Source organism: Primulina huaijiensis, chromosome 2 (genome assembly GCF_012295235.1).
Source record: "Primulina huaijiensis isolate GDHJ02 chromosome 2, ASM1229523v2, whole genome shotgun sequence".
Classification (NCBI taxonomy): Eukaryota; Viridiplantae; Streptophyta; class Magnoliopsida; order Lamiales; family Gesneriaceae; genus Primulina; species Primulina huaijiensis.
In genome coordinates this window covers 11321337-11346887 of record NC_133307.1, presented here as the reverse complement: position 1 = coordinate 11346887, position 25551 = coordinate 11321337, and the positions used below count along the sequence as shown (strand labels likewise).

General features: G+C 38.7%; 1 protein-coding gene across 1 annotated transcript; it reads right to left on the bottom strand.

Annotated features, from left to right (window-relative positions):
• Positions 1-16143: 16143 nt before the first annotated feature.
• LOC140956470 (uncharacterized) lies at positions 16144-17175 on the bottom strand. Its single transcript, XM_073413218.1, has one exon. It carries the CDS (start codon positions 17173-17175, stop codon positions 16144-16146), a length of 1032 nt encoding a protein of 343 aa, XP_073269319.1.
• Between the last annotated feature and the right edge of the window lie 8376 nt (positions 17176-25551).

The window sequence follows — 25551 nt, the reverse complement described above, 5'->3', positions numbered from 1 at the left end:
CCAACAAAGCCTTAGACACAATCTCTTTGAATGTCACCGCCTTCGACATATTGATGTCCCTTCTGATTTCTGCTCGAAGGCCTCTAATGAAATGAGCACCCTTGTCTTTGTCATTGGAGGCAATATACGGAGCAAACAGACAGCCCTCTTCAAACTTCAGAATATACTCATCAACATTCATACCTCCTTGACGAAGCTCTAAAAACTCAGTCACCTTCCGAGCTCGAAGTGCATCTGGGAAATACTTGTCATAGAAAAGATCAGTGAACTCTTGCCACTTCAATGCTGGAACATCAACACTTACCTTGGTAGCATTCCACCAAATGCGTGCAGCTTTGACTAACATGAACACTGCACAACTGATTCTGTCCTTATCTTCATAGTTGAGATGATCGAAAATCGCCTCAAGAGCTTTGACCCACTCTACAGCCACCAATGGATCAGTGCTTCCTGCAAATTCCGGCGGATCCATTCTCTTGAAAGCAGTAAAGATCCCATCGGTCCCAACTGCCTGAGCCACTTGGCCTCTCCCTTGACCTCTACCTTGGCCTGTTCCTTGCAAACGTAACAACTGTTGGATCTGCTCACTATGGACCTTAGCTTGCTCTTTCAGTAGCTTGCCGAACTCATCGACAACTCTAGAGGAAGAACTATCCTCACCCTCTGAAGCCTTTCTCTTAGGAGGCATACTCCTACAATGTGCTCACATAATACATATCAACCAATGACAATAATTAGATGTAGAAGAAGACATACCCGGACTGTTGAAAGTAGACGAAGTCATATGCATTGGTCCGAAGAACGGTGCTCTGATACCACTAAATGTAACCCTCTGACCCGATTTCATAAAATAACAGCGGAATTTAAAATTTTTCTTGAAGGAAAGAAGGTTTAAAATACATTTCCATATAGTCAAAAGTATACACATGATCAATCAAATGATACAACAAAAAAACAAAATATCATTTTTATGATCATGTCCAAAATGCTATCAAAATAATCTTTCCTTCCTCCATCTCTATATGCATATGACTCCGGCCTCAATCAACGTCCCGGCTCGTCGCTCTTATCTGCATCACATGAAATAACTGAAATGAGTATAAAACTCAGCAAGTGGAACTCTTACATAGCAATATACATATTCCATACTCTGAAAACATGGCTTTGAAAACATTAAATACCATCAACTCTGAAACATGAATATCATAGAATGAATAACAATAACGATGGTATTTCTCTTTTCTCTGTTGGATCGATATCTATATAGTAACTCTGTCTCTGTACCTATATCCCATCGATATACATCGATAACTCTGAGGGATATAAGCCTATGGTCGTTGATCAACTAATTGCATGCAATCTCTGACTATGTATCTATCAATCCAATAAAACATTTGAATTCTCTCTTTGGCATTAAAACAAACACTTTGAACACTCTATTTTCTTTTGTATTCCCTTTAACATAATCGAGACATAAGAATGTCTCTAATATACAACAAGGTATATTAATACATAGCATGAATCAAATGGAAGGGAATAACACTTTAAAACCATTGAAACACAATACATATATTATCATGCGAGCACAAGGCAATGAATTCCACTTACAACACTTGGAACCTTGAATCTATACCCTTGGTACACAACCTACATCAATAAACCAAGTATTGCACCATTAACATCTCAATAATCACCAACCTATAACATTAAATCCATTAAACCAACACCATCAACAAACCCATGATTTCTCCCAACACCAAAACCAATAATAAACTAAACCAAAAGCTTACCTTAACTTCTTAAACTCCAAAAGAACCTTGCTCACACTTCAATAATCCAACAAGTAGCTTGAATCAAAGAAAGGAAAAGAAAGGAAATGGAATCCTAGCTCTCCCAAGGACTGAAGAATCGAGAATGAGGGGAAAGAATGAGAAAAATGAGACCAACTCATCCATTTAAACACTTAAAATCTCGAAACACGCTTCTACTGTTCATGCACCGCGGGTGCGCTACCTACCTCACAGCGGGTGCGGTGTGCCTTCGGCACCTCAACCAAATTTCTGAAAATGACGACCGCGGGTGCGGTACCTATCCCACCGCGGGTGCGGTGTCTCTTCGGCAATTCCACAAATTCTGTAATAAAGACCGCGGGTGCGGTCTGGTCTCGGCCAAAACAACTCGATGCAACAAAAATCGAATCGCAACGCTGATACAACACAACTAGCCATCAACTAATATCAACAATACCACAAAACAATAATGACCAACAATACTATGACCCATAATCACAACTCTTAACATCTAAATCAAACTTAATCTTAACCAAATAATACATAAACATACGAAATCTTAAACTGTACCGTTCACCAGGCTTGGATATTACAGTCTTCCCTTCTAGACCGTATTCGCAGTGGTCAGCCAACAGATGAGTAGTTGGCGAAGTGGAAGCAGAGAGATGAGGCCAAGGGCAGTATCTTGTATACAGTTAGCGACAGTATTGTGAGATATCGAGACAGAATGTGGGTTCCTAGCAGCGATTCTATTCGAGCATATATTTTATCAGAGGCCCACATGTCGCCGTACTCGATTCATCCCGGGAGTATGAAGATGTAAAAAGATATGCAATTATTGTATTGGTGGCCCGGAATGAAGAAGGATATCAGACGTTTTGTATCTGAGTGTCTGACATGTCAGCTAGTGAAAGCGGAGCATCAGAGACCAGCAGGTATGCTCAAGCCTCTTCCTATTCCCGAGTGGAAGTGGGAGAATGTCACCATGGCCTTCGTGGTCGGTTTGCCGAAGTCAGTCAGAGGATCAAATGCTATCTGGGTGATTGGCGATCGTCTTACCAAATTAGCGCACTTCTTGCCTGTTAAGACGACTTTCACCATGATTCAGTATGCAGAGTTGTGTATTTGGGAGATAGTCCGACTTCATGCTATTCCCGTTTCTATCGTGTCTGACCGCGAACCTAGATTCACTTCCTCATTTTGGAAGAGTTTGCATTCGACTATGGGTACGAAGCTTTTGTTTAGCACAGCTTTCCACCCTCAGACAGATGGTCAGTCAGAGAGAGTTTTCCAGATTTTGGAGGATCTTCTTCGTGCATGTGTCATCGATTTCTCAGGGAGTTGGGAGTCGGAGTTGCCATTGGTAGAGTTCACCTATAACAACAGTTTTCAGTCGTCTATAGGTATGGCTCCATATGAAGCACTGTACGATCGTAAGTATAGATCGCCTATTCATTGGGATGAAGTGGGGGAGAGAGCAGAATTGGGTCCGGAGATTATTCAGCAGACTACCGATGTAGTAGTCAAGATCCGTGATAGGTTGAGGACCGCTCAGAGCCGAGAGAAGAGTTATGCGGATCAGAGGAGGAGAGATCTAGAGTTTGTCGTTGGCGACCATGTTTTCGTGAAGATAGCACCTATGAAAGGTGTCATACGGTTTAGGAAGAAAGGAAAGCTAAGTCCGAGATTCATCGGACCATTTGAGATCCTCGACAAGGTTGGGACGTTAGCTTATCGTGTTGCTATTCCGTCGAATCTGGCCGGAGTACACAATGTATTCCACGTCTCTATGCTGAGGAAGTACATGGAGAATCTTTCGCATGTCTTGAACTTCGAACCATTGCAGCTCACTCCGAACCTGACATATGAGGAAAGACCAGTGCAAATCTTAGACAGGCATGAGAAAATGCTTCGTAACAAACTGATTAAGCTAGTGAAAGTTAAATGGCTTAATCATTCGGAGGAGGAAACTACGTGGGAATCTGAGCCAGAAATAAGGAGTCGGTATCCCGAGTTATTCGGTAAGTTTTAATTTCGAGGACGAAATTCCTTTTAAAGGGGAGAGAGTTGTAGAACCCGATAAATCAGACTACGTATAAGCCGTGCATAATTACTATTATTTAAATTAAAATGATTTTTATGCATGAGGGTTTAAATTCTTTTTTTTAATATTTGTTAAGTCATGATCATTTATTTTACGCAGAAGTTTAGTTTTATCTTCGTTAAATACGTGAGGCCGGACTGGAGTTGGAGGATTGAGATAAAATTTAATAATAAGAAAATATTCCTAAATTTAATTTAAGATAAAGAATAATTTATTTTAATGTAAAAAAAAATTTTCGGAATTTAATTAATTAATTGGAGTTAAGTAGTAAATAAGCTCTTTTATGTCCAATAATTAATTTAAAAGCCTAAATTAAATTATGTAACCAATTGGGATAAATTAATCTAGGCCTATTTTATTTAAGAAATTGTAACTTAACATGTTAGTAATTTATTTTAAGAATTAGCCATGCATGCAAGAAAAATTACTATCCTAAATTAATTTATTATTTCACTAAAATACATAATTAAGGTTTAAAACTTTAAAGAGTTAAAATTCAATAATTAAACAATATTTTTCCCTCCATTTCTATTGCCAAATTTGGCCACCCCCTAAAGGATTTAATTAAGTTTGTCAACTCTCCATTTTTGATATCTTTTCTTATCCATTCATGGTAGAATAATTCCTTCATTTTAAATCCCCACTAATTAATAATTAAGCAATATCCCTACTCTCATTTTTGATAAGAAAATCGGCCATCTCACCTCCTAAATCAACCCTCAAATCCCTTGATATCACCTCATTGTTAGAATAGGTGCACGTCGAGCCAAGTGTTGGCCGAGTGTTAACAATAAAACTCTATGTATAAACAGTCTTTATTTTAATAATATTTGAAATTATTGTTTTGGCACTTCTTTATCTGTTTACCCATGCATGTTGCATAGATAAAATCCTTGAATATACAAATAGTAGAAAGAATATGAGATGCTCATATGATGAGTATCATGAAACTCATATTTGGAATACTGTATATTCTAAACTATTCCTAGTCGATTTAGCCGCCACTAAGAAGGATATAGGCCGCTCGAGTTTGAGACTAGTATCTGCGATGTGAGTACCATGTTTCATTGGTAGGGGACATTGTGATGTCCGAACATGCAGATAGGTGCTCCTGGTAGAGTGCACTGAACAACCCTCCATAATGGACTTTCCAAGTGGTTCTCACTTATCGAGTGGAAACGTCCTAGTTTATGGTTGTACACCATTAGTCCTTATGACCCGGGACAACATTGAGACTCTATGTGCTAGCATTACACTTTGACTTGTTTACCGACTCTCATGGGGTCATCAGGTGGCAAGGTTGGGTGTTTTGGCGAAACATATAGGAGTCGATGCATTGTAGTCGGGGATTCACCGCTTACCTTCGGGTATGGATATCCTATGTGTATGTAGTTTGAAATCTCTGATCAGAGTATGGTGGTAATTATGAAAGGGGTTTCATAGATTACACCATCGATGCAACTACGACATGACACATAGTATCGATTCATTGACAACTCTCGATATACCAATGGTTGTCGAATCGGTCGGGATATATGAGTTGAAGGGACCGTACTGTACGCTAACCATAATAGAATGGTTCTTGCAGGCACTATCATTTGATACCTAGGGAATCATGTAAGCGATGCTGCTAGGCGTTTAACATGATTGGTTGGGTACTATCAGACTTGAGTTCTGACGTTCTTTTTATCAAGGAGTTGATAATTAAGAATGGAGCAATTGGGGTATGCTCGTATAAGGACATGTTTAGTCCGAATCACATGGAGATGTGAACCCACGGCTAGTTGTATCAGTGAACCATTGAGGGCCACACAAGTACTAGCTTTCTAGATCCCGTTGAGAAGTAAAATAGTTCAATGTGTTGAACGGCTTATAAATGAGTTTATAAGCGTAAGAAAAAATAGAAGTATGACTTCTATGAGAGAAATGTAATTTTTAATTTATGAATGTGTTCCTAAATTAAAAGTTAGTCGAATAAATAATGTATTTGAAAATTGTGATTTTCATAAACATTATTATGGACTAAATTAAATTAATTCAAGTGTTGAATTAATTAAACACTAGTGAGCCTAGTAGGGTCCAAATAATTATATTAATTCAAGTGTTGAATTAATTAAATAACATTTGGCCTTGTAGAGCCCAATTAGAAATAATTATTAAACTAGTGGGCTTGAGTAAAATCAAATAAGGTTTAATTGGGCTCAAATTTGTTTGAGACAATTAAATTAAAGTCCATGGGCTTTATAATTGTTACAAGCCCTATTAAGATTTGCATGCATGGGAGGTGAAAGGTTGGGAGATAACTTTTTGTATAAGCAAGGCTTGGCATGCACCTTTTTGCTTTAGCTTGTTCCACAACCAAGAAAAGTCTTCCTCCCTTCTCTCCACCCTCACTTTGGCCGAAATTTGTGTCCATTCTCTAAAATTTTTTCTCTCATCTTGTTCTTCAATAGTTGGAGAAACAATTCTCTTCTCAAAGAAAAATGCCCTACATTTTCTAGTGCAAGTGTAAAGTGGATCTTTAAAGTTTGGTGGTGGGCTTGATTTTGAAGAAAGGAAGCTTGTAGATTTGTCTTGCCTTGAAGAGCTTAGTTGTATATCAACTAATCGAAGCCATCATCAATCTCAAGAGATTGATAGGTATATTTCTATAAACACCCTATGTATGACATTTTGATGTTTTTGTATTTGCTACACATCTTAGTAGAGGTGTTCAAATTTTTTGTTGAAAAACAATTTTTAAAACTTCCGTTGCGCATTTGAACACCTAAAATCGATCTCCTTTTTAGTGGTATCAAGAGCTAAGGATACTATTTTGTGTAGCATATACATAATATTATATTGAGATCGATTTCTAACCGCATGAGATGTTATTTTTGCAACAAAAATAAAGACCAATACAAGGGGAATTTCGGGCAGCATGTTGCTGCCCATTTTGGGCATCTCGGGCTGCCCATTTCGGGCAGGCTGCCCGAACCCCCCCTTCGAAAATTAAAAAAAAAATATTTTTTGGTATGTTGGCCGGAATCCGGCGACGGCAATGACGACTAGGGTTTTTAAAAGGTGTGTTGAAATATCAAAGTGTCATGGGCCTTGAGTTGTTGGGCCATTGGATGGCTAACATATTTGTGAAATTTAAATGGGCCAAAATGTTTTTGGTGAAAAATGATTTTTTGGGCCCTTAAGTTTCAATTTACAAAAGTTGCAAATATTTTCTCATGAAATAAATAATTGAAGTTGGACTTTAATTATTTATAGTAAATTGTGATTTACAAGAAATTCGGTTATAAATAAATTAATTGAAAGTAGAGAAAGGAGTTTGTATACTTTGTTAATTTAGTTTATAATCGTGGCGGTTAGTGATTGGATCAAGATATATAATATTGGATCAATGGATTATAGTGATAATTAATTGATGGTGTATGATATGTGATATTATGCATGAAGGATGATCAAAAGCCCAAGCCCAATTTGCTAGGTGTATGTTAGAATATTTTGTCTTGAATGATTGTAATAATTATCAAATTTAAAGTGGACTTGGTTTATGGCCCGTTCCCACCCCCATGAGATGTATCCCTATTTGCCATGGATATTTATTTGTAAATATTAGTATAGTGGAAGATCAAGATTGGAAGATGGTGGCCTTGATGATTATGAAGATCGAAGATATGTAAATATTAGAAGATAATGTAATAGTTGCATTTGCATCCCATGCATTTCCCTAGGATTGGACCTAGGCCAGTGTTTAGCTCACACGGGCCATTACTATTGGGGCGATTGATCATCCTTGTTTGTTTACTGTTTATAATATATGCATGATAAGTTATAAATAATGAGTATGTGCGTTATTATTATGATAATAACAAAGTTGCATGAATCCGGCAAACATACGATCAAACATGGCGAGCTTTTAAAATAAAATTAATGATGAGACCTTTCAAAATTAAAACCCCTCATTTTGAATAAGATTCAAAATTAATATCAAGCCCAAAAAGGGGAATTATAAAGTTGTTTATAATTTCCATGACTTCCATCGACAATGGTGCATGATGAAAGCTACCTGTGTTCGGGGCTCTGCTCATTTTATTGGGGGGGCCCTGGGTGCCGGAAAGCTATGACATCCATTGACATGGTGATGTGAACTACGTGGAACTCCCATGATTTCGGCTCATATTATTGAGGAAACTCATGGGACCGTCCATTAAGGTTCAACATCGATGGGTAAGGCTTGACACATAAAGATGAACGACGTCATATTATTGGGTCGTAATCAAACGTGAGGCAAAAGTTTACTTTAAGGGTTGCATTGTGATGCAATTGGAAGCTACCTTTTAGGAATTATGATTGGCTGATATTATTCGGGATCATAATTCGCTAATTAAACCTTACGTACCTACTGAGGAAAGGAGTTTCCTGTTTTCACTAGAGGGTAGTGAAAGATGTCAAAACAGTGGAGAGCGAAAATTTATGAAGTAAAAGTCAATACTTCATATCTTACTAAATATTTTAAAATAGTCAATAACATTTATCTGTTTTACATTTCAATACAAATTTTTGACAATGTCTTTGATTCGCAATCCGCTATCTGCAATACTCAAAAAGCACGTATTAACCGGACCTAATTACCTCACTTGGCTAAGAAACTTGAAAATCATGTTAAACTCGGAAAGGATTGCATATACACTGACTGAGTCGCCCCCTGATGAGGCTCCGACTAGCTGCACTCCTGAGGAATTGCAGACCGACAAAGATTGGTGTGACCATGACTTGAAGGCCAAGTGTTATATGTAGGCTTCTATTATTGATGAGCTGCAGAGGCGTTTTGAGGATGCAAAGAATGATACTGACATTCATTTGCATCTCAAGGAGCTCTTTGGAGAGCAAACACGTCCTCTTAGGCATGCTACCGTCAAGGAGCTGATCACTTTGCGTATGCGAGATGGGGCATCGGTCCATGTGCATGGCCTAAAGATGATTGGGCTCGTGGACAAGCTCGTTGGCATGGAACTTACGTTGCCTTCGGAGTTGGCCACCGACGTGTTTCTCTTGTCATTGCCTAGCTCGTTTGATCCTTTTGTGGTGAATTTCAATATGAACAAGATGGAGCTGACCCTTGAGTAGTTGGTGAACATGCTTGTGACCTTTGAGTCCACCATCAAGAAAGAGAAGCCGGTTCTTTATGTGAGTTCTTCATCTGGTACGAAGACTGGTCCACCGGGGAAGGGAAAGAAGCGTTCTTTCCAACGTCCCAAGAAGAACGTGCCCTTGAAGGAGCAGACTCCGAGTCCCGCTGTGGCAACCACACCAGTGAAGGCTGACAAGCCTGTTGACATCTGTCATCACTGCAAGAAGCCTGGACATTGGAGGCGTAACTGGAGGGAATATCTTGCCCAGAATAGTTATGGAAACGATATGTTCTATATTGAAGTAAACATTTCAATTAACTCTACTTCTTGGCTATTGGATACCGGCTGTGGCTCACATCTCTGTAATGATTTGCAGGTAATGGGAAGAAGTAGGAGGCTCAGGGAAGGTGAGCCCTTCTTGAGGATGGGCAATGGAGCAAGAGTTGCTGTAAAGGCCGTAGGAGATGTTTGTTTACTTTTGAACAATGACTTTAAGTTAATTTTCAGAGATGTTTTGTTTGTGCCAGATTTGGTGAAAAACATTGTTTCCATTTCTATGTTTGATAAAGATGGATTTTCTTGTTTATTTAGCAAAGATGTTTGCAACATTTACAAGAATGAATGTTTAATTGGTACTGGAGAACTTGAAAACAATCTCTACACCTTAAAATTGAAAGATATTCCACTAAACAATGTCCAAGCAATAACAACAACAAGCAAGAGAAAACAAGATACTCTAAATTCGGCACAATTATGGCATGCTCGATTAGGACATATTTCTCTAAGAAGGATGAACAAGTTAGTGGGAGTGGGCATGTTTGATATGTATGATATTAATGCTCTCACGACTTGTGAATCCTGTCTGAAAGGAAAGATTACCAAAATTCCCTTTAAGGGCCATGTGGAGCGAGCCAAAGGGTTATTGGATTTGATCCATACCGATGTGTGCGGTCCGCTTAGCATCACCACTAAGCATGGACATGCCTACTTCATCACCTTTACCGATGACTTTTCGAGTTATGGGTATGTGTATTTGATGAAATACAAGTCTGAAGCCTTTGAAAGGTTCAAAGAATTCAAAAGTGAAGTAGAGAAACAATTGGGACGAAGCATCAAGACACTTCGATCGGATCGAGGTGGTGAGTACTTGAGTGCCGATTTCCAAGAGTATCTTAGGGAGAATGGGATTCTCTCGCAGTGGACTTCGCCCGCTACACCGCAGTTGAATGGTGTTTTGGAGCGTCGTAACTGAACTTTGATGGACATCGTTCGGTCTATGATGGGGTTCACGGAGTTGCCGCCATCTTTTTGGGGATATACGCTTGAGACAGCGGCACTGCTGTTGAACAATGTCCATTCAAAAGTAGTTGATAAGACACCATATGAGATATGGATGAGTATGCCTCCCAAATATTCTTATCTTAGAATATGGGGGTGCCCTGCTTATGTGAAGCAGGTAGTGGGAGATAAATTGGATAGTCGACCAATTTTATGCTACTTTGTGGGATATCCAAGGAATTCAGTTGGATACTATTTCTATCATCCCCAAAAAACAAAGGTGTTTGTTTCTAGGAATACAACTTTTTTGGAAAAGGAATTTCTATTGGATAGAAAAGGGAACATGATAAAACTCGAAGAGGTTCGAGAGACACCCACAATTGAAGAACCCATACCCGAAGCACCAAGAGAGGAGATACAATCTCCTATAAGATCCGAGAGAGTCTCGAGACCACCTATGAGGTATGGTCTGCTTCTTGAAGAGGGCCATGATGAGCCTATCCATGGATGTGATCCAAGGACCTTCAAGGAAGCGTTATCTGATGCCGATTCATCCAAGTGGCTTGAAGCAATGGAATCTGAGATGAATTACGTGCATTCGAACCAAGTGTGGAATCTCGTGGATCCACGTGAGGGAATTGTTCTCATAGGGTGTAAATTGATTTACCAGAGGAAACTTGGGGCGGATGGGAAGGTATTGACCTTCAAAGCGCGATTGGTGGCAAAATGATATACTCAAAGACAAGGAGTTGACTTTAAAGAAACCTTTTCTCCAATTGCAATGTTCAAGTCGATTAGGATATTGCTAGCCATAGCTACATGGTATGACTGTGAGATATGGCAGATGGATGTTAAAACAGCCTTTCTTAATGGGGATATTAAGGAAGAGATTTGCATGTCTCAACCTAAAGGGTTTACATCTATCGGAAGTGAGCATATGGTATGCAAACTTCAGAGATCTATTTATGGTCTAAAGCAGACATCTAGGAGTTGGAACCTCAGATTCGATAGTACAATCAAAGAGTTTGGTGTTACTAAGAATCCTGAGGAACCCTGTGGGTATAAGAAGGTCAGTGGGAGTGCTGTGACATTCCTGGTGCTTTATGTTGATGACATTCTACTCATTGGGAATGATGTAGGAATGTTGCAATCAACTAAAATATGGTTAGCAAGTAAGTTCTCGATGACTTGGGTGAAGCATCTTTTGTATTAGGAATACAGGTCTATAGAGATAGATCAAGAAGATTGCTTTGTCTCACCCAGTCCACATACATTGATACCATCGTGAAGCGGTTCTCGATGGATGAGTCCAAGAGAGGACATCTACCAATGTGTCATGGCGTGTCCCTATCCAAGTCTATGTCTCCCAAGACTGATGCTGAGATAGCGGCGATGACAAGCATTCCTTATGCATCTGCGATTGGTAGCATCATGTATGGGATGATATCTACACGTCTTGACGTGGCTTTCGCACTAAGTGTAGTGAGTATATATCAGTCGAACCCTGGTCTTCCACACTGGAAAGCTGTGGAAGACATCCTCAAGTATTTGAGAAGGAACAATAAGTTGTTCTTGGTCTATGGGAGTGGAGAACTGAAATTGAAAGGCTATACCGACTCTAGCTTCCAAAGCGATATCGATGACTCGAAGTCAACCTCTAGGTTTGTATTCATGTTCAATGGTGCTGCTGTCTTTTGAAAGAGTTCCAAGCAAGACAGTACTGCGGATTCCACCACTGAGGCCGAATACATTGCTGCATCAGCTGCAGCAAAGGAGGTTGTTTGGATAAGGAATTTCGTCCAAGAGTTGGGCGTCATTCCTAATAAAGTTGCTCCTGTCCCGGTGTTTTGTGACAACACGGGAGCTATATAGCTCAAGCAAAGGAGCCAAGATCTCATCAGAAATCCAAACACGTATTGAGAAAGTACCACATCCTCCGAGAGATTGTGGAAAGAGGAGAAGTGTCGATTGACAAAGTCGGCTCCGCAGATAATGTTGTTGATCCGCTAACTAAGCCTTTACCTGGACCACTATTCGAGAAGCATCGCGAATCGATGGGTTTGAAGCATAGGAGTAGTTGGCTCTAGTGAAAGTGGAAGAGTGTTAGAGTAGGTGCACGTCGAGCCAAGTGTTGGCCGAGTGTTAACAATGAAACTCTATGTGGAACGACCTCGATTTTTTTTCCTAATATCTAAACCATAACTTCTAAATTTCTAAATAAAATAATTTAACATGATCATGAATCCTAATAAATTAACAATTTAAAACTCAAGTGCATAAAATAATTCCTAAATCATCACCTAACCAAAACATCCTAAATTGTCCTTTGAAAAGATCACTAACAATAAAAATAAAGCATAAGAATTCTCTAATAAAAATCATTAACATAAATCTTTAAATCTTAAATCTAATAAACTAGTGCGGAAACATAAAGGTCCTCGGGTGTGTACTGCTGCACTCGACCCACTCAAGCGTCAGCGCCTCCCATAAATCATCAAATCCTGCATCATACAAACCTAGTGAGTCTAATGACTCAGCACGTTCTAAACATGGATAGCAACTAATACATATACACTCACATGCATTTAAAAATCCTATTTTTATTTAAAATAGCTTTTGAAAATAAATAAACCATTTTAAAATCCTTTAAAAATCATTTAAGCATAATTAAATCATAAATAGAAAAATCATTTTAAAATAACTTTAAGCATAAATAAATCCTTAAAACAAATCATTTAAAAATAAGCTTTGAACATAAATAAATCATTTTAAAAATAGCTTTAATCCTCATCATAAATCATATATCCTAAAAATCATTTTTATCATAAGCTTTCAATCATATATCATTTTGGGTGAAGTTGATCCTTGAAAGTGACTAGCTTTTATCCTTTGGTCGACTGCAGTTTTAGCTCCACATGGTCCATGGGGGTGTGCACTAGGCTCCACCGTGGAAATACGTTCGTCGAGGCTCCCTCGGGGGCCTTCTCCCATAGACGGGCTCCTTCTGGGGCCTTTTCCCACTTATGGGCTCCCTCTGGGGCCTTCTCCCGTAAATGGGCTCCCTCTGGGTCCTTTTCCCCTCACATTATCCCCACAAAATCATACATCATAAATCATATCTTTTGTCACAGTCAATTCACATCCCTCAAAATATTTTTCTTTTTCTTTAAAAATCATGAAATAGCACAACTTTCCAAAAATAGCATTTTAAAGATAAAAAATTGCACAGCTTTACCAAAAATCATAAAATAACATATCATCATCAAAATAATCATTTTAAATAATAAATATCATTTAACATGCGTAATGATCCTTCGGGACGCTGCCAAGAGTTTTCGTATTTTCCTAAGTGTAAAAAGACCGTTTTGCCCCTGGATGTAAAAATTCTCGAATTTATCTTTTTCTCACTTTTAATGACATGGGATTATTCTAAATAATTATTTAAGCTTACAAGAATTTTTTCATATTTTTAATTGGCTTAAATCGATAACTTTTAAATTAAACTTTAAATAAGACATATTAACGCGTTTTAATCCCGAATTAAAACAAACCTATATATAAATTTCCCAAATTAAATACTTAGACTTTTAATAATGATTTAGGCTTAAATATGATTTTTCATTATTTTATGAAGCTTAAAACTAGGCTTTTTAATTAATTCTTTAATTAGCGTTTCGTGCGACGATAAAATCCCGGATAAACTCCGAAACTCATTATTTTGATCCAAAATTTTAAAAATAACATTTTTAGTATTTATTCTACCCTTCCAAGTCATGAGCCACACCCGTGGACCCATGGATTCAATTTTAGTTCTTTAATTTTTGAAATTAACAGATAATCGAACACACCGAGCCATTTCTCAAAATACTCGAGCCACGCCCAAGCCACCTCGAGCCACGCCCAAGCCACCTCGAGCCAACCCACCTAGGCACCCTCGTGACCAAGCCCAAGCCCCTGAACCTAGCCCTGGATCGCTCGAACGAACCTGGAACCGAAGCAAAAAAAACTGTGCGTGACTCTCTTCCCTAGCCCAAGACTCCTAGCTATCAAGGACTCGTCTAGCCCTCTAACCACTGAACCACCATGACCCTAACCGACCCTAGACCACGCCCAGACTCGACCCAGAGCAGCCATTACCCTGGAACCCACCAGCGAAGCTTCTGAACCAGAGAAACACAACCTGCGCGTTAACTAGCTTCCTGCGCTTCCTCACGCTTTCTGCTTATGGCTCGAGCCACGTCGAGCCCAGCCACTCCAGCCCCTGTCCCAACCCTTGACCATCTTCCTAGACCCTAAAGTACCAGCCTGGCCAGTCCAAGCCAGCCTCGCCGCCCCCTTCTTTCCCGAACAGCACCTGCGCGTGCCATGGGGGAGAGTCCCACTTCACGTGGACTCTTCCCCAGCCCATGGCTCGAGCCCTAGCCTTCCTAGGACTCTTCCTAGGACCTAGTCATGACCCTAGCCAAGCCCCAACCAGCCCTGGCCGAGCCCAGCCCCCCCATGCACAGTAACCAACCCTTATGAACTAAGCCATGCGTGAATTGATTTTTAGAAAATTCCACGGTTTGTCCAGCCTTGTTCCCCTATTATTTTATCATGTTTTGCCCATAAATTAATCATATTTTTATCATGTATTGTCAGCTTAACCCCTTGGATTCATAACGTTTTTCGAATAAACGTAAAATCGACGTATTTTTGAAAATAAACGTTTTACCGTAAAAATTATCGAATACATATTTTATTCTTTCATCAACAATTAAATCATGCATAATATGATTTGTATGATGTTAAAAGAGTTTAGGAAACGTGCCTTTGCGTTTATAACACTCGATTATTCGATCGTTGGCGAGGGTGCGACGTTGGACGACCGGACGATGAAGAACACAAGCTTTTCTTTTCCTCCAATTTTTTCAAAAATTGTGGTGTGTGCTTGAGGGTGAAATCGGCTGATGGAGGCTGAATTATTTGGTTTAGAAGACCTAAAACACTAATTTATATCTAAATTAACATGTTAAATGTGCTTTGGTTTGGGCTTGCAACTTAAGGGTAATTGGGCCTACTTAAATTAATTAAATTGGGCCCAATAACACTTAATTAAATAAATAATAAGAGTTCACAAAATTATTTTCCATAAAATAATATTTTTGATCTTTTAAAACTCCTTATTTGCCCAAAACCGGCTTTCCGGGAAAAATCAAGTTCAACTCGTAAAATAATTCGAAATCTAACATTTTTAGGAAAATTAAATCATTTTTAAATCATATTAGGAAGCCTTGCTATTATTTAATGAAAAATAAATATTCTTGTCTTGGTCGTCCCCGGTCTCCTTTCCCTGCCTATTATCGAATATTCGGGTAAAATCCTTAATTTCATGAAATCATGTCATATTATCATTTAATCACGCAATCACATTTAATCATCTAATAAAATATCATGCAAGCATTTAAAAATAAATAAATAAAACAATTAAGCAATTAAAATAATTTTGCATGCATGTGGTTTACGTAGGTTGGTTTTTCGGACGTTACAATTCCCCCCCCCCCTTTAAATTAAATTTCGTCCTCGAAATTTCCTTGGCTTGATGTTTGTAAAGCTTAGATTTCTTTATCCACCTCCATCTTAACCTCTAACTTAAATTTTACTCCTCAATTCGGTCCTCAAAATCTTGGAAATCATAAGACTAACCCAAAAATTTCCCAAAGTTTACTCCTAAATCCGTCTCAAGTAGTGCATGCACCCTATCCTTCTAAGTTCTTCGACATCCCAAACAATTCCCCTAACCCAATTTAACATTTCATGCAAGAAAAGCATCGGAAAAATGTTAAACAGCTAGGTTACCTCAAAATTAGTGTAGTGCCGGCTCTGTCTCATCCTCTGCAGCTTGCATCACATAGACTCTTCCAGTAGTGGGTTGCTTGAACGTTGGACAATCCTTAGCCTTGTGTCCCAAATCTCCGCATTTGAAGCACTTGTAAGTGCCCCACGAGCACTTACCGGAATGTGGGCGATTGCACTCTTTGCACAGTGGTTTGTCATCAGCCTTTGGAACATTTCCTCTTGGTGACTGCCCTTGTGGTTTTGGTGGTTCTGGTTGCTTTGGTGGTCCCGTGTGAGGCTTCTTATTGCTCTGATTGGCTTGCTGAGCACGATTCCTCTTTCGCTGTATCTCCCAATCAATATCTTTAAGTGACTGCTCGGCTCTGAAGGCTCTGGACACGGCAGTAGTATAATCAGTAGGATCGCCAAGCATCACATCACGTCGAATAGTCGGCCTCAAACCATCTAGAAAGTGTCGTAATTTCTCCGCCGCATCATTGGCAATTAAGGACACAAAGTGACATCCCCTATCAAACTTCTGTACAAATTCGGCAACCGACCAATCTCCCTGACGGAGACTCATAAACTCTCTCTTAAGCCTAGAACGAACATCGGATGTGAAGTACTTGTCATAGAATACCCTCTTGAACTCTTCCCAAGTCAAAGTCGCCATGTTCACTCCTCGCTCCGCTCCCTCCCACCATAAGGAAGCGTCGCCCTTCAACGGATAAATGGTACAGCGAACTCGGTCAGCGTCCGCCATGTCCATGTAGTGAAAAATCACCTCTAAAGATCGAATCCATCCCTCAGCAACGAATGGATCAATAGTGCCATGAAACTCGTCGGGGTGCATCCTCCTAAATCTCTCATAAATTGCCTCTGGTCTAACCCTTGCTCCATCTCCTACATGTTGTTCAAAGAAACGGGCCATACCGGCTAGTACACGGGCACTAGCATCCTGAATAGGTGGAGGCCGTGGAATATTCCCCTCCTGTCTAACCTCGTCAGTCCCCTCCTGTCTAACCTCATCAGTCCTACGCAAAATCCTTCTAGGAGGCATCTCTGTACACATCAACCAACAACGTAACAAACATGCATTTAAAATTTTTTTTTTCATGTAGCATGCAACTATCATTTATATCATATAATCATTTAAAAGAATTTTAGCATATAAAATATAAAGCAGTAAAACTCACATATTTGAGACGTGACTTCTTGAGCTTCTCGAAGTGACAATACACAACCCTTTGGGGATCCTTGGCTCTGATACCAGCTGAAACGACCTCGATTTTTTTTTCCTAATATCTAAACCATAACTTCTAAATTTCTAAATAAAATAATTTAACATAATCATGAATCCTAATAAATTAACAATTTAAAACTCAAGTGCATAAAATAATTACTAAATCATCACCTAACCAAAACATCCTAAATTGTCCTTTGAAAAGATCACTAACAATAAAAATAAAGCATAAGAATTCTCTAATAAAAATCATTAACATAAATCTTGAAATCTTAAATCTAATAAACTAGTGCGGAAACATAAAGGCACTCGGGTGTGTACTGCTGCACTCAACCCACTCAAGCTTCAGCGCCTCCCATAAATCATCAAATCCTGCATCATACAAACCTAGAAAGTCTAATGACTCAGCACGTTCTAAACATGGATAGCAACTAATACATATACACTCACATGCATTTAAAAATCCTATTTTTATTTAAAATAGCTTTTGAAAATAAATAAACCATTTTAAAATCCTTTAAAAATAATTTAAGCATAAACATATACACTCACATGCATTTAAAAATCCTATTTTTATTTAAAAAATAAATCCTTAAAACAAATCATTTAAAAATAAGCTTTGAACATAAATAAATCATTTTAAAAATAGCTTTAATCCTCATCATAAATCATATATCCTAAAAATCATTTTTATCATAAACTTTCAATCATATATCATTTTGGATGAAGTTTGATCCTTGAAAGTAACTAGCTTTTATCCTTTGGTCGACTGCAGTCTTAACTCCACATGGTCCATGGGGGTGTGCCTATCCACCGTGGAAATACGTTCGTCGAGGCTCCCTCGGGGGCCTTCTCCCATAGACGGTCTCCCTCTGGGCCTTTTCCCACGTATGGGCTCCCTCTAGGGCCTTCTCCCGTAAATGGGCTCCCTCTGGGGCCTTTTCCCCTCACATTATCCCCACAAAATCACATATCATAAATCATATCTTTTGTGACAGTCAATTCACATCCCTCAAAATATTTTTCTTTTTCTTTAAAAATCATGAAATAGCACAACTTTCCAAAAATATCATTTTAAAGATTAAAAATTGCACAGCTTTACCAAAAATCACAAAATAACATATTATCATCAAAATAATCATTTTAAATAATAAAATATCATTTAACATGCGTTATGATCCTTCGGGACGCTGCCAAGGGTTTTCGTATTTTCCTAAGTGTAAAAAGATCGTTTTGTCCCTGGATGTAAAAATTCTCGAATTTATCTTTTTATCACTTTTAATGACATGGGATTATTCTAAATAATTATTTAAGCTTACAAGAATTTTTTCATATTTTTAATTGGCTTAAATCTATAACTTTTAAATTAATCTTTAAATAAGACATATTAACGCGTTTTAATCCCGAATTAAACCAAACCTACATATAAAATTCCCAATTTAAATACTTAGACTTTTAATAATGATTTAGGCTTAAATATAATTTTTCATTATTTTATGAAGCTTAAAACTAGGCTTTTTAATTAATTCTTTAATTAGCGTTTCGTGCGACGATAAAATCCCGGATAAACTCCAAAACTCATTATTTTGATCCCAAATTTTAAAAATAACATTTTTAGTATTTATTCTACCCTTCCAAGTCATGAGCCACACCCGTGGACCCATGGATTCAATTTTAGTTATTTAATTTTTGAAATTGACACATAATCGAACACACCGAGCCATCTCTCAAAATACTCGAGCCACCTCGAGCCACCTCGAGCCAACCCACCTAGGCACCCTCGTGACCAAGCCCAAGCCCCTGAACCTAGCCCTGGATCGCTCGAACGAACCTGGAACCGAAGCAAAAAAAACTGTGCGTGACTCTCTTCCCTAGCTCAAGACTCCTAGCTATCAAGGACTCGTCCAGCCCTCTAACCACTGAACCACCATGACCCTAGACTCGACCCAGACTAGCCATTACCCTGGAACCCACCAGCGAAGCTTCTGAACCAGAGAAACACAACCTGCGCGTTAACTAGCTTCCTGCGCTTCTTCACGCTTTCTGCTTATGGCTCGAGCCACGTCGAGCCCAGCCACTCCAGCCCCTGTCCCAACCCTTGACCATCTCCCTAGACCCTAAAGTACCAGCCTGGCTTGTCCAAGCCAGCCTCGCCGCCCCTTTCTTTCCCGAACAGCACCTACGCGTGCCATGGGGGAGAGTCCCACTTCACGTGGACTCTTCTCCAGCCCATGGCTCGAGCCCTAGCCCTCCTAGGACTCTTCCTAGGACCTAGTCACGACCCTAGCCAAGCCCCAACCAGCCCTGGCTGAGACCAGCTCCCCCATGCACAGTAACCAACCCTTATGAACTAAGCCATGCGTGAATTGATTTTTAGAAAATTCCACGGTTCTTCCAGCCTTGTTCCCCTATTATTTTATCATGTTTTGCCCATAAATTAATCATATTTTTATCATGTATTGGCAGCTTAACCCCTTGGATTCATAACGTTTTTCGAATAAACGTAAAATCGACGTATTTTTGAAAATAAACGTTTTACCGTAAAAATTATCGAATACGTATTTTATTCTTGCATCAACAATTAAATCATGCATAATATGATTTGTATGATGTTAAAAGAGTTTAGGAAACGTGCCTTTGCGTTTATAACGCTCGATTATTCGATCGTTGGCGAGGGTGCGACGTTGGATGACCGGACGACGAAGAACACAAGCTTTTCTTTTCCTCCAATTTTTTCAAAAATTGTGGTGTGTGCTTGAGGGTGAAATCAGCTGATGGAGGCTGAATTATTAGGTTTAGAATACCTAAAACATTAATTTATAATTAAATGAACATGTTAAATGTGCTTTGGTTTGGGCTTGCAACTTAAGGATAATTGGGCCTACTTAAATTAATTAAATTGGGCCCAATAACACTTAATTAAATAAATAATAAGAGTTCATAAAATTAGTTTCCATAAAATAATATTTTTGATATTTTAAAACTCCTTGTTTTCCCAAAACCGGCTTCCCGGAAAAAATCAAGTTCAACTCGTAAAATAATTCGAACTTCAACAGTTTTAGGAAAATTAAATCATTTTTAAATCATATTAGGAAGCCTTGCTATTATTTAATGAAAAATAAATATTCTTGCCTTGGTCGTCCCCAGTCTCCTTCCCCTGCCTATTATCGAATATTCGGGTAAAATCATTAATTTCATGAAATCATGTCATATTATCATTTAATCATGCAATCACATTTAATCATATAATAAAATATCATGCAAGCATTTAAAATTAATTAAATAAAACAATTAAGCAATTAAAATAATTTTGCATGCATGTGGTTTACGTAGGTTGGTTTTTCGGCCGTTACACTATGTATAAACATTCTTTATTTTAATAATATTTGAAATTATTGTTTTGGCACTTCTTTATCTGTTTACCCATGCATGTTGCATAGATAAAGTCCTTGAATATACAAATAGTAGAAAGAATATGAGATGCTCATATGATGAGTATCATGAAACTCATATTTGGAATACTGTATATTCCAAACTGTTCCTAGTCGATTCAGCCGCCACTAAGAAGGATATAGGCCGCTCGAGTTTGAGACTAGTATCTGCGATGTGAGTACCATGTTTCATCGGTAGGGGACATTGTGATGTCCGAACATGCAGATAGGTGCTCCTGGTAGAGTGCACTGAACAACCCTCCATAAAGGACTTTCCAAGTGGTTCTCACTTATCGAGTGGAAACGTCCTAGTTTATGGTTGTACACCATTAGTCCTTATGACCCGGGACAACATTGAGACTCTATGTGCTAGCATTACACTTTGACTTGTTTACCGACTCTCATGGGGTCATCAGGTGGCAAGGTTTGGTGTTTTGGCGAAACATATAGGAGTCGATGCATTGTAGCCGGGGATTCACCACTTACCTTCGGGTATGGATATCCTATGTGATCTCATGTGTATGTAGTTTGAAATCTCTGATCAGAGTATGATGGTAATTATGAAAGGGGTTTAATAGATTACACCATCGATGGAACTACGACATGACACATAGTATCGATTCATTGACAACTCTCGATATACCAATGGTTGTCGAATCGGTCGCGCTATATGAGATGAAGGGACCGTACTGTACGCTAACTATAATAGAATGGTTCTTGCAGGCACTATCATTTGATACCTAGGGAATCATGTAAGCGATGCTGCTAGGCGTTTAACATGATTGGTTGGGAAATATCAGACTTGAGTTCTGACGTTCTTATTAACAAGGAGTTGATAATTAAGAAGGGAGCAATTGGGGTATGCTCGTATAAGGATATGTTTAGTCCGAATAATATGGAGATGTGAACCCACGGCTAGTTGTATCAGTGAACCATTGAGGGCCACACAAGTACTAGCTTTCTAGATCCCGTTGAGAAGTAAAATAGTTCAATGTAAAAACAATTTTTAAAACTTCCGTTGCGCATTTGAACACCTAAAATCGATCCCCTTTCACTCATTTCCTTATCTCCCATAGAATCAAGGATAGAAAGATTTGTGTGCCATTCAAATCTCCCTTTTAATTAGTAAACTTCCCTTCATTCCCTAGTCATTTACTCCATCCTTCTCTCAAAAATTCAGAAGAAAATCAGCAACAAAAAAACGTGAGAAGCAACAAGAAAATAATAGAGAAAAGCAAGAAAGAAAAAGGAACTCCGTCTCCGCCGCGCCGTGTCGTCGTATAGTTTGTTTTTATTTCAAACAAAATATTTCCAGACATGTCTATATATTCTTTTCTCTTCAATCAAGTCATATAATTATTTTTAAACATCACATGTACATGATTTTATTAGAAAACCGAAATTATGACAGCAACATTTCACAAAATTCTGCACAGATTTTTCGGCTTCCACCCATGCTTCACGGTTTTTGATTGTTTTTGTGGTTTCAGGGTCTGGCTCGGTTCTAGGCGCTCAAGGATGCATCTAGACACGTTATAGAGTGTGTTAGGAAGGTGTTAGTCCATTGGTTAAAGCCCTTTCCCCCCAGCAACACGAAATGGACAGCAACTCTCCATAGTGCAGATTTGGGTCTCGATTTTCTGGGTGTGTTGTCTAAGGTATGTGTTCGAACCATGGCTGTCCTATGGGCTGTGGCCATGGTTAGAACCCTTCCTTATCATGTCTAGGACGTGACCAAGATGACCTTTTATGGCTTGGTTCATGGTCCCATCGGTTTTTTTAAAACAAACAAGACAAGTGACCCTTCGGTTTTAAAGTTTCTGAATTTTTTTTTCTGCGTGTGAGTTGTTCGGCCTTGTGGTGTTTAGGTGAGTTGTGGTTGGCTTCTAGCCCTTAGCCATGACTCATACAATACCTTAAAATGTCTAGAATGGACCACGGTTAACCAAATATCCATTGGATCCATTATTTGACAGCAAAACAAAAGCAACACCCCACGCGTGCAAAATGCGTTCTCGGGGGAAGAGTTGGATTGCTTTGGGTGGTTGCTTGGATTGTGGTTGGCCTAGGGCCCTTAGCCATGGTTCAAGCCACATTTTAGGATGTTGGTAAGACGCTCTGGTTGGTGGTTCAAGCCCCAATGTCCAATAGCCTCGTAAACGAAGCAAGGAAGCACAGCAGCTGCTGCTGCATTTTTTTTTTTTACAGAAGTTTGAGCTTCGGTTCAGAGGCTTGTTTCGAGTTTTTGGTTGGCTTTTAGCCTATGGCCTTGGACTGGAGAGTGCCTCATTGAGTTAAGAAGGTCATGTTTTTGGCCGTTTGTGATATGGTTATGTTTAGAGGTCGTACGAGAATTTACGGTGCAATGTGCCAAAGTGACTCTCGAAAGAACGTTTCACGATTTTGGCTTCCATTCACCAAACTTCGAGTATTACAATTCTTAGGAGCATTATTCCATCATGTTAGGCATATTTTAATCATGGCTAAACGATGGTTCAGTGTTGGTTCGGGTTGGTACGAAGCCATGGTTGAATACTAAGTTGGTAGGGCATAATTGTCTCATTTTTAGTTCGATTTTGAAGTGTCGGTCAAGTTAAGTTTATTTACATGTTTCTCATGTTAGAATTTGGTCGCAGGGAGCCTGCAAAAGATCCAACTCAATTGGTAAAATAAAACAGGATTTTAATTATATTACGTGCATAAAATGTAACACCTTACACTTATGAGATTGTTTCACCCGGTGGCTTACGACCGGTTTATGTTTATGTATGGGTATGGATATCCAGTCCAAGGGCTGTGATGATCTCTACCTTGCAGTATACTGTGATTTAGTCTGATCAGACGATTAATGTTATGTTATGGGCCACTCGCGTAGAACATTATCTCTACAGAAAAAAAATTACGATATGATATTTTATGACAGGGCTCTATCGGGCAAATCTTTTATGTACGATTTTCAGTTATGCACGTATTTATAATTACTCATGACACTATTTTCATGTTATGCTTTACGATATGATATTTTTACTTTGCATGCGATTTTATGATATTTACTTGTTATTCAAGATATATGCATGCTGAGTCTTTAGACTCACTAGACTTGATTGTTGTAGGTACTGATAAGGTCGGGACCGAGGGCGGGGACCAGTAAGCCAGCTTGGGTCAGCAGTAGTAGGAACCCGAGGACCTCATGTTTCAGCTTATTTATGTTTCTATGCTCAAACTCAGTTTTTATTTCGATGAATTATTTTTAAGTGTGGTTTGAAAACAATATTTACTTCCGCTGTTATTTAATAAATTAAATCCATTTATCAGTTTATTTTATGAATGATGCATGTTATTTATTTAGATAGAAAAATTTAAAAAAAATTCCGCAAATTTACGAATACGAAATACGGGCCTCTACATAGATATTGTTATCTCTTAATGATATGTAAACATATTTGGACGAAAATTAACACACAATTCAGATTATTATTGATAGTTTATCAAACTTTTGAGATTTTCTCTCAAACTTTTTCAAATCTTCGCTTTGTGTTCATCAAAAATCAAACTTATCAAGCTTCAAACTTTGTGGCGTTTGTCGGTTGATTTCATACGGATTGTCAAGGACTACTTCTTTAAAGGTTTGTCTGATAATTCAATTGTTTTACTCGTGATTATTTGTTGCTAAGTTTTATAGCTTAGAGGTGAATACCACAAAATTCATACTTGTTTCAAAAGATCGGGACAACATCGATCCTTGTTCATTATCGAATCGAGAGCACGATTCCAATTAATCGTGTTTGCTTTTCGTTCGTACGAGGATTCGTATCAATAACCATAAACAATAGCCCTTCCACATAATCTCAACCATCAAACCATATAAAATATCCACCATTATACCTTCACAACCGTAACAACTAACAATACCATACAACAATAACCATGAATATGCAATATCCATAACAATAACCATAAATCCAAAACACCAAGCCATAAAATACATCATTGTCAGTAAAATGATAAAATGTTGGGATATTACAAGTGCTGGGAAAGAGAGAGTCAGGAGTTTAGTAAAAAGCCTTCACAACGGCATCGTTGGAGGAGAGTCTCTACCATACCTTCATCGTCCTAATCCCGAAAGTTAACGCACCACAGTTTTTTGGGCAATTCAGACCCATTGTCCTGTGTAACGTGGCATAAAAGGTGAAAACAAAAGTCATAGCTAATAGGCTCAGAAAAATCATGCCTAATGACAACCCACCCAACCGCCCTCCATCCTTTATGCTGCATCATTGCATCTAGATGAAATGCTAGCTCTCCTTTCTCTGCTTCATTTAATGAAACTAACTCCATTACTTGTTCTGCATATTCCTATTGAGTTAGTTGGTCTTGCTTTGCTCTTCTGATTTAAGGCACTACGAATTCATAACGTCAAAGTACTTCATGTCCCAATAGTTGGGTAATTGGCCTTTTTTCTGTGTTGCTTTTGAAATGCCCACAGTACATCTGACATAATGTTGTGCCCTGTCTATCTTTTATATGGCTTGTCTTCCGCGAATGTCTGGATACATCTATTCTTCTCTAACCACTCGGAAAAGAAAAGAAGGAGAATTGCTTTATCCCGTCCCCCATATTCCTTTCGTTCTCCTGTTGCATGGATGTATCTTTTCTCTCCTTAGTCTATCTGCTACTGTTGCATTCTTGTCCCTTTCGCTATGGACATATGATACGAACAAGGATGGTCAAGGTCCAAGGAAAACATGGGATCCTTTAGAAT